Here is a 10,944-nt window from a genome sequence, read left to right on the forward strand (position 1 = left end):
AAATGTGCCTAAAAGAGTGCATTTTCCAGGGAACTAGAAGCATCAAAATTCGAAAGTTTCCTGCTCCATCGGCGGCAACCATGGTGCCGCCTCCGATAATAACTATCCTTTGCCCGTTACGATATAGAGAATTGACAACATTATTTGGAAAATTCCTTTATTATCAAATTAAAATGAAGTTGCAAAATTACATACTGAGTTAGAATGACAAAATGCACTGCAGAGGTTTGTGACAGCAACTAAAGAATTTCAGGCAAAAAATTTTAATTAAAATTTTTTAATCAGGTAAATTTGTAGTCCACAACCCCTCCCCCCCCCCAACAAGGCTTGCCTCTCGACGGCCCTGGGCTTCAGCCCTCCCTCCCAGCCTCTATGTATCCTACGCCTACGAAAGCGTGGCATAAAATAAGAAATTATTACTTTTGAAATTCTAAACTCTGTTGCTGTCCTGTTGAAAGAAATAACTTTGAATAGCAAGACAATCCAGGGCTCGTGCGGGAATAAAAAAACAATACCCCTTTGTAAACGTTCGAATAGCAATAGCGTAACCATGAACCAATCATATTCATTGCTTCTGGATGTGTCCGTATTTGCCCAGACGTGTTTACAAAGGCAAAATATTTTATGCAGTTTAAAAGTATCCGGACATTGAATAAAGAACTACACCAAAGCTGTAACAGGTACGTGTTGAATCAACCTTCTTTATTTTTAATTTTCAAGTTTCTTTTTTCATTTTTGCTCATTAAAAATCACCTTGCTCTGCAATAAGAAATATATTACCCTTGCAAGGGAATCACCAGCTGTAATTCCCTTTTAACATTTATTGCATCACCAAAATGGTACCACAGTCTTTTCGTCGTTTGCAACCATTTGAGTCGGATAGCACATTGAGTATAAAAAAGATGGTGATCCCCGTCCTATTTATATCGGTGTCTTTTATTTCTTCTGTGGTAAGTTAGATTTTATCTTGTTTTATCTCCCTTATAATTGATTTTTTTTAAATCCGAGCAAAGAATTTTTATGTAATTATAAGACGCCCTGTGGAAGTTTAAATTTCATAGATCTCATTCAAAGTAGAGTTTAGCTCATATCAAATAATTTTTAGCTCATTCCCCTTGGAAGTAAAGTAACCCCACTCGATTTGGTTGTAATCCAATTCCTTTTCCACGTGGGTTACTCAAACCCAACGATCGATTAAGTTAGGCCCTTTTCTTTCCCAGTTTACCAAGTCATGTTGATTTTTCGAGAAATAAATCTGTACTGCTTATACTGCTATATATGTGATCCATTAATCTGTCTATGGAAATCATTTTCATCCATAAGGGTGTCACAACATATTTGAAACCAGCTGATCAAAGTCCTCAAATTTGCAACCTGTAAGATCTTTTTTTTGAAAAATAGACCCAACAAATACAATTGTTTGATATCGGTACAAATTGCTTCACTGTATTGAAGGGTTTTCTCTAAACAGCTTTTAAAAAGCAAGAATTGACACTCATTTGTACATTTAACATGATTGCTTTCAATGGTAATCAAATATTGTTAGCTCGGCATTATGCAGCCCACCTGCCGTTTTCACGTTCCAAGACACTCTTTGTACAGATCAGGATTCTCATTCTTCGTAACGTATGTTTTTAAAAAAGTCATACGCAATAATGGCCAACGAATGTTTCGCGAACAAAATACTGTTTTTTTACATAGAGTAGTTTGATTTGTCTAATAAGAGTTGTACCATGTCGAAGGAAGCACTATTTTACAAAAGAAATGAACGAGACACCTTGGGCTTCGACCTATGGGGAGCAGATTCTTGGAGAGAATAATGCAATGTTATCAAAATATCTTGATATTTCTGGAAAATGTTAACCATAGAATTGTGTTTTCATACCTATTGCTGAAGGAAGCTAAATGAAAGACCATCAGAAATAGAATACAAATGCGAACGACCATTTGAGCTTGTGAATTTTGACTTGTTGAAGGCTGAATTGGTCCGCCTTCATTTCCAGATAGGCCTTGGGACATTCCTTCGGATCTCTTTCAAATGAGACGCACTTGTTTTTGACCATCTTCTATCGCTTTTCCATTCAGTGGTGATCTTAATCGAAAGTAACATATCATTTGGAAAGACGTAAATATTATAGTTGCTCAAACATCAGTGCATAGCGTTGACAAAGAAATGTGTATTCGTTAATGATGTTTGAGAAGCTCGTATTAAATAACTGACCGGAATGCAGGAAGGAAAACCTTATGCGAGCAAAGTTAAACCCATTTGTTGTATAAATTTGGCTTTTGTTACTGGAAAATAGCAAAATATTCAGACATATTACAGATACATCTAGCGAGAGGTAAGCGGAGGGAAAGTACCTTTGCCCTGAAGACGATAACAATGCTTTTTGTTCCAGTTTTAGTTATACTGACGAAACTATACCAGTATTCCTAATTTCCGTTACCAACTCGGAAATTTTACTCGTTTCTCTTGGAAGCACCTTTCAATGGGTAAAATATGGTTGTGAAGTCGATGTCATGTGTATCTTGAAAGACTACCCTGAGTGCCTTTCTTGAGGCTCTGGTACCCAAGGTATTGGAAGGCCAGTTGTTAACAAGAATGAAAAAGGATAGACTTGAACACGGTATTCAATTATATAGACTTTGCATACTTTTTAGCCTTGTAATGTTTTGATTTGATTGTTTTTAAGTCTCTTTATAACTTTCCGATGTGTTGTGATTTGGGCCTGTCCCCTCAGCAAATATGGAAGGAACCAAAATACCCTTGACTTAAGAATAGATACATTTGGTTGGCTTTATTTTCAATCAGCAACTCTTTGCTAGAATAGAATGTTAAACTTTATTTTGTTAATAGTATTCTTTTGGGAAATATTATCTTTGTTGCTCCGGGCTGCTTTAGAAATACCTCAAAGTCAGTTTTGTAACAGATTCTGGCAACACATACATTTTCAATGTTTTTATTATGGACACATTTTTACCATACCAGATTGACACAAGTTTTGCTAGCCAATAGTTTTCAAACATCCACCCATAATTATGAAACTTTTTTGCAGATAAAAGTAATGTTGAATTAACAAAAACAAAAGTTTCGACGTATTTGTGAGAATTTTAGGTCGTTTTGTAACTATAACCTGCTTGTCCAGAAGGCAATGTCCAATGAGCATGTTCAAAACGAAAGTTCGATTAAATGAAAAGACCGGGAATAGGAGAGTGTGAACATGTTTGTAGTCTATTTTACAGATAAGATTAGCTAAGAGAATTTTGTTAGAACATGGGGAAATCCCTGCGTAACAGTAGATATTTCAGAACAAGTACAAGTGGGGTTTTCGGGAATGATTTCAGTATAAGCCCTTTAGTTTCTCAAATATCTGATTTATGTATCTCAAATATCAAAACTTAAATATCTTCTCTAAGGAATTTATCATAATTGGTAATGATTCTTCCTTTAGAAGCTTTGTTATGAATCTTTGCAGCATGGTGGGTCATGATTAAATCTCCATTTTGTCCCTAAGAGTGAAACTGTTCTTAAATGCCTCCTTAGTTGTTTCTTTTTGTTGTTTCTATATCTTTTAAACTGTGCCTTTATATTAATCTTTTTGCATGATTTTGGTGCTCTGAGTGTATTAAAGATTTATTTTCATTTTTTAATTGAATACCACCAACGTATTCTGCAATATTTTTACATTTGGTGTGACTGTGTTAGTTATTATCTTCTAGAAGAAAAATTCTGGAATTCGGTTCAACTTTCTTAGCTAATGTATAAAAATTGCTTAGAAATATCATGATGAAGTATTTTAAGGGCATTTTTAGATGTCAATTCAAACCTTTGAATAGAATTCTCGATCGACCAAGTAAACAAAATGTAAAATGATAAAGAATTTCTCCACGAAAATGAATCAAGCAAGATTTTCATAAATTTAACTTTGTTTTGATACGAGTGATTATTATAAATTTATTAAGATAATAACGTAGAGATCATTTTGAATTTAAGTATGTTTTTTTGTAGAATGGCTTTAACTTATTTTTCGTTTCACTTTAAATCCGATAGCTTTTGTGATTTCTGTTAGTTTTGTTATAACCCCTTATATGAATAGGATAATATCTTATTTTAAATTTTAAGATTAATCTTACCGTTTGTTTTGTTGTAATTAATAGTTTTATTTTATCTCTATATTACGCAAAGTCGTTGATATTTCCTGATGACTCTTCTGAGGCTTAAATGCTTGATCTAATTTTGTTTTGAAATATGCATATGAATGTTCCAATAGGTTTTTTCATGTAACTTGTTCCCATCTTCCCTTTCGAGATGCATTTGTTCCCATCTTCCCTTTCGAGATGCATTAGTACCCATCTTTCCGTTCGATTTTTCGCCATATTGCCATGTTCCCCAAAACACCTTAAAAACTCCAACAGCTACATGCTAAGAACATGGTGTCCTTCAATGTTTTCGTTAGAAGTATGAGAATTTCAATCGATGGGACGCTCGAGCGAATGTAAACAAATTTGTTTTCTCTGAAGGGGCTGTTAAATAGATTTTTTTTGTGTAGATGCTTTTTTGAAAATGTGAATTTATACAGTTAAGAATGTGCCAGCTACATAGACATGGTTTTGCTCTAATAAAATCGATTGAAAGACGATTTGATAATCAGAGGGTATATCTTTTCCAAATGATTAATAGAAGCACATTGCTTTGAGTAACATAAGCCGTTTTTTTGTTTCTAACAATTTACAGCCTTTTGCCAAAGTTTTCGACTACCTTTGATTTGAGAAAAATTATTATAACAGATCTATTGTGTGTCGTGACTGCTATTTTGACTAAGGTTACGAAATAGAGATTTCATTGAGGCAGCAAAAGTAGATTGTATAAAGAGTAACCTTTTCTCCTTCACAGGGCGTGTGAATTTTGGTGGAATATTTGCTGAAAATCTCTCCAAAAATAGCTTCTCCCCTCACTTTTTTTAGTTTCAATAAACAATTAAGCCGGTGTAAGTTTTTCTGTCAGCTGCAAGAAAGATTTCATTCTTTTATGCTTTTACAGCTAGAGTAAAATATAAAATGCTATGTGTAGGAAAGCTGTTGGTGTGTTGAGCATCCGACTGCTAATTTCTAAAATCACGGTTGCCTAATTTAAGATTTTAGTTTTTTTGCACTTTTGAAATTATTTGCTTTGCAAAAGAATAGGGGAAATGGAGCTTAGTTTATATTCTGTTATATATATATGATCATCTATTCCTTTTTGTCAAGGGGAGTTCCCGGAAACAATTATATTCATCTACTGGTCAAAATATAATCTAAAGGAAAAATTTGAAATCACAATTTTTATATTCTCATGATGAAGATATTTATATGGTTTTTATATGATCTACTGAAATGAATAGTCGATTGCCTATTATTAGGTCAAATTAAGTTTTGTATTTTATTATGTATTTTCAATGTAATGTCTTTCCACTTTACTGTAGAATAGGAAAAGCAATAGATTGCCTCTTCCTTCGATAATAGCACGATAGCTTGGTTTTTAAAAATATAACTTTTCTTAATTTAAGCTCTCAAAACCATTTGGCATATCCAGCTGTGTTTATTTAAAGAGCAGATTAAGTTGAAGAAACAGTTCCTTCTTCTATGACTTGCTACAAGTCTTCGTTCTGAGTTCTTCCAACGGTTCTTCTCGGAAGTCGTTCTGAAATGCAGCCCTAGTCCTTGGAGAAACTCAGAACTTAGACCTGTAGCACAACTTCTTCCATGCCATATTTTTGTGAATTTCTTCTTGCGGCTCTGCACAAGTGAGAAATCCATATCATGTAATATAACACATACACTGCTTTAAAACAAAATGCATCTTATTATCCACAGAGAGTCAATAATTAAATTGATGGGTTAAAACTTCACAAGTATTTACTTTCATTTTAGAGGGCACAGACTTGCCAAATTGATGAGTACTTCAATGTCGGAAAGCAAATATGTTTTCCATGCACGAAATGTGTTTTTGGACAGCATGAAGTCAAGACATGCAATGAAACAGAAGACAGACAGTGTGAGGACTGTCCAAAAGTGAGTACACCAAAGCAGTTCATATGTTTATTACCGCCAAAATACAGTATATATTTTTGTATTTTGACAAGAAAAATCTGTTTCATGATTTAAACATTCTTTAATGATTAGGAGAATAATGAAGCAATCACTTTGAAGTAATTTACGTTTTGCTTATTGAGAAACAACTTGTAGTCTTGCTGCAGGCTTTCAACAAAGGATTTTAATGAGACACCAAAAACATTCTTTAATGATTAGGAGAATAATGAAGCAATCACTTTGAAGTAATTTACGTTTTGCTTATTGAGAAACAACTTGTAGTCTTGCTGCAGGCTTTCAACAAAGGATTTTAATGAGACACCAAAGGGTTGTTGTAGATTTAACAGAGCTCAAAACAATATTATTCACCAATTTTATGCTTTTCTGTTGCTCTTTTATTCTTTGAAAGCTAAAATTGCAATACTAGACTGGGGTGTTTCTTAGAAAGTCATCTGGTTACTTCTATAATCATCTTCAGAATACCTACTACAACGGAAGGTCTTGCATAAATTGTTCAAGATGTATCAATGGCGAGATTAGGCCCTGCAATGTTTCCTCAGACGCACTCTGTCTCAAGGAAAGTACACCAAAAGAAGGTAAATTCTCCTTAAATCTCATATGACTTTGTTATTTTCACGTTATGATCAAACGATTCTTTGGTGTTGCTATATTAACGGTTTACGTTTTCGTTGACACAGCAGGATGACTTTAACAAGCAGAACAAGACAGTATAAACGTATTTATAAGACTGAATTCCTTTGCTTTATAATCACAGGTATTGATGCTCTGCAAGCAAAAAAAATCTTACAATAGCTAATGATATAAAATAGTGACCGTTATGTTAATCATATAAAAGTTTCAGACTACATTCAATATTATACAAAACGTTGCATATCAATTTGCATCTTCGTATAACTACAAAACAATCCATTGTTAATAGAAAAATATAAAATAAAATATAAATACTTTATGATAAGATAATAAACTAGTTAAGCCTGTAGGTATATAACGATATCAAATGAATAAATCCTTTTCACTAAGCAGAGAAGTCAAGTATTGGGGATGGTCAGGAAATCAAAGAGGGGAATTTGTTTTCAAGTTTAAAGTTTTGACACAGCATTATTGCAAAGACCCTAGAGTGATCTATAGACATCTGTTGACTCAATTATACTTAGTGATTCTGAAGGGGTTGAATATTAGGGGTGTTTAAAGGACTCTAGTGTAAATCATTCGAGTTCTGCGTACAATTTTTCAGAGCTGGTCGTAGATTTCACACTTAATATGTAAAATGCTAAAGATACGCGATGCAAGAAGTACTATTCATAAAAATTACATCTGTTTAAGAGAAGAAACTGAAACGGCGTTACCTTTAGGGACATGTCAATCATATAGATAACAGATTAACAGTTATCTGATGAACGCATTAACTTAGAACTATCCTGTTCCATCACAAGTAGTGTGTATTAACTGTTTATTGCAATTATTGCAATTTATTAAACTTCAATTTGAGTACTTGTTCCAAAATCAGTGAATAAGAGATGGCATAATCTGAAAACTGTGTACCGGGAAAAACATATTGTAGAGCGTTTCCCAAAATGAATTTTTCTGTGACTAGTTTCAAACTTTAGCATCTCTTTTGAGATACTTATTTGTTGACTTAAATTCAAAGATGACACGGATTTTAATCAAAGACTAGTAATCTAACACATTTATTAACATAAGTCTTCATGAATGACCATGCTCCACTTCACATAGGCTCAAAAGTTGCTGTTGCTCTTACCTTGACGTTTGTTTCTTGTGCTGTTGCGTTGGCAATCGGTTTAGTCGCTGTCTACATGTACAAAAGGAAACGCAGGCAAAAACCACCAAAGGAAACCCCAGAAGGTAAGGATATACTTCCTTATCAGTGAGCAGTGCTATAATTCTGGAGAAAAATTGTTGAGATTTTTGAAGAAAGGGAGATGTTTTCTGCTTTCTTTCAAGAAGAACTTCCCCCTCCCTCAGGTTCAACCTTGAATGAATTTTTTTAAGCACTAATAATAAAACTACCAATCCAACATCGATGGGGACGGGGAGGAGGGAGGATTTGAATCTACAGGGGCAACGTAAAGTAGGAAACGCAAAAATTACATTTGTCTCAAAAGATTTGTCCAGGTTTGTAGCTGATGCAAATTGCAAAAAGGCTTATCAACTTCATAATGATAAACAAAGATCAAAATTAACAAAAATTGAGTCATTTTTGGTATATGGGTAGCGAAATATCTTAAATTGATTTTTATTTAGTCTTTCTGTTTTGCCATTATTTATTTTTGTTATAGAAGTGCCAATGAACGGGATAGAATAATGATATGGCAGGAAAATCGCTGAAAGTATAAAAACAATAGAGAACCTAGCTGGAAAGGTTTGAGGCTTTCGATTTGTGTAATTCAGGAGGAAGTGACACTAAGTGCAAGTCATCAATTCCCGTGTTAAGAAACAACGCTCTGAATTTTATCAATTGTTTATTATTAAAGGCATGGCTCGTGCAACTTCAAATGTTGAGGCATGCATTTATTATTCAAACCTACTGATTATATATTTGCATTAACATAGCATAAACTATGTAACGAGATGGTATTGTTCAGCCAAATTTTTCCTGTAATGTTTCTAATTAGAGCCATGGCGTTTGTTCAAAGTACTAAGCGGCAATGTTTGAGGGGGGGGGGGGGGTGTTGTTAGATTTTGGTGCCTCACCCTAAAGGCGACTAGAAAAATGATGGAGAAGCCAATTTCTAAAAATCAGTTTTAACTTTTAAGAAAAGAAGATAAGAAGATAGATAAATTAATATTTTAGATCATTTTGTTACTTCTGGCTTTTTACCGAATCAAAGCAGAATTTTTCGAATGACAAAACTGTTAAGGGGGTGTCGCAACCCTAAGATTCCCGGTAAATCCATCCATATTAAACCCTTTTTGGATCCATCTGCATCTAATCTGAATAGCGTTCATGAAGACCTTGATGTTCCTGTAACATGATATCCTTTTATTCCTTGTGTCTCCACTTTCCTACGCCGTTGCTTGCATGAAACTAACCTATGCAGGGATCGGTATCTACAAAATGGATTCTGTGAAAATAAAGCTAGAAAACGATTAAATGAAATGGCTTAGTTTGAACATATAAATCTATTTCTTTGTCTCTTCAGTTATGGAATGATTCAGGTGGTTCTGGTAGGGGTGGTTCAGGGGGCCCATCTCTACTATTAGCCCCTTAGTTTTATCTATGACCATGACAACAAACCCTCAGATTTTGGAACAGTTGGAGGGTCATGATAGCCAACCTTCTGATAGAAGATGGTACCTGAAGATGATATTAGAGAGGGGGGCTTGTTAGGGAGAGGTGCTAATTAAAAGTATGCACCAGGAATCTTGACATAAATCTGCAAGGTAACTAATTGACAAATTCATCTAGCAGATATGGCCTTGATTTTGAAGTGACTTGCACTTTGTTATCTTCAATGTTAAAAGAACGAGAAAGTATTGCAAATAATATCTTGTAAATAGTTTATACGAGTTAGATGATTGTTCTGTTGACCTAAGTGTCTTTTGTTGCTATATTTGTAGTCTGCTTTTTAGAATTTTGTAAATTTATAGGTACATTGAATTGGTTTTATTTATTTAGTAAAGTATTATAAAGACTATATATAATATTCCCATCGATTTGAATTCATTCTTAATTTCGATATTGGTCCAATCCTTTGCATGCCCCAGTGTAGTTAATTAAAAACTTTTGTAAAGCTAGTCTAATTTGACCTTTAATATACCATAAATGTCAAGGGGGAATGTGTCGCCTATTCAAAGACTGACGAAAACAGTCTGCTAGTCAGTTTTCAGGTGGAAAATTCCCGTCAATCTCTTGAAAACAGATAACTTGATGCTTGAGCGTTGTTTCAATTCCAAATAATGTTTGAATTATATTTCTTCCTTTTACATTTACGAATAGATATTTTATGCATCAGTGTCAGTGACATTTCTTGCAACGTTGGTTGTAAATTTGCAGAGCCAGGCAAAATCCTGAGTTACAACTAAGCTTCTTTTCTTGAGTCGTATGCAATATGTTTTGAATTGTAAATCATATTCTTCGCAACATCTTCGCGAAATAGGTACCCCTCTCCCCCCCTATCAATATTGGAGCTCAAGCTATAGCATCAAAGAGCCATTGGAACATCTAAAAAGTTGAATTTGAGGAAAGAGGGGGGGGGGGAGGAAGTTTCTAAACGTTTTTTAAAAATTCAGCCCTTTCTTCTTGGATTGTAGCTCTCAAACATTTTTTGGCAAACAACAAGCCTAAGTGAATATATTATTTTATGCATTCATCCCATATATATTTAGTTTAAAGTACTGGTTAGTTACACGGTTAAAGCAAGGCAATATGCTCCAGCCGGACCCTCAGTTTCAAAGAGCCCCATATTGCTATTTCAATCAAAAAATATTTTATTCAAATATTTATTCGCCTTAAGGAATCGTTTGATTGAGTAGAAACTGGTAATTTCATATACGCATTTAATGTTGTTGTTCTTGAATTATTTAAAGTACAATTAGTTTTATATGACAATTTATCATAAATAACACTGAGTTTTGTCGTATAATTTAGGAAATTTCACAAAATTGTCCGGTTTTATCTTGTTTTTTCTGCACTTTTAAACTTGGATGTCTGTTGGTAAAACATAATTGGAAATTTTCTAAACAGCTTTATGGGCATATACTGATTGGTACCATCATAGAAAAAAAAATTAAGTTCTCGTGAATGCATGCAGTTTTTTAAGTCCTTGCAACGCCCCAGGCTGCCCATATCAATGTATTCACACGACTCTGCAGATTTAGCAGAGTCTTTTTCAT

At 34.0% G+C, this 10,944-nt stretch overlaps 1 protein-coding gene across 2 annotated transcripts; it reads left to right on the forward strand.

Moving 5' to 3' along the window:
- The first annotated feature begins 688 nt into the window (after window positions 1–688).
- LOC148960230 (uncharacterized) lies at window positions 689–10,724 on the forward strand. Of its 2 annotated transcripts, XR_016143803.1 has the most exons (6): window positions 689–950; window positions 5,911–6,051; window positions 6,548–6,665; window positions 7,825–7,953; window positions 8,388–9,402; window positions 9,444–10,724. XR_016143803.1 is itself a non-coding variant. In XM_089108718.1 (5 exons), exons 1-5 carry the CDS (start codon window positions 837–839, stop codon window positions 8,411–8,413), a joined length of 528 nt encoding a protein of 175 aa, XP_088964844.1. In that variant the 5' UTR covers window positions 689–836; the 3' UTR covers window positions 8,414–10,724. The 2 variants fall into 2 exon arrangements, 1 of the variants encoding a protein (XP_088964844.1); XM_089108718.1 differs by having other exon boundaries at window positions 8,388–10,724.
- Window positions 10,725–10,944: the final 220 nt, after the last annotated feature.

This window comes from Rhopilema esculentum, chromosome 5, assembly GCF_057945365.1.
Source record: "Rhopilema esculentum isolate cy_ngs chromosome 5, ASM5794536v1, whole genome shotgun sequence".
Lineage (NCBI taxonomy): Eukaryota > Metazoa > Cnidaria > Scyphozoa > Rhizostomeae > Rhizostomatidae > Rhopilema > Rhopilema esculentum.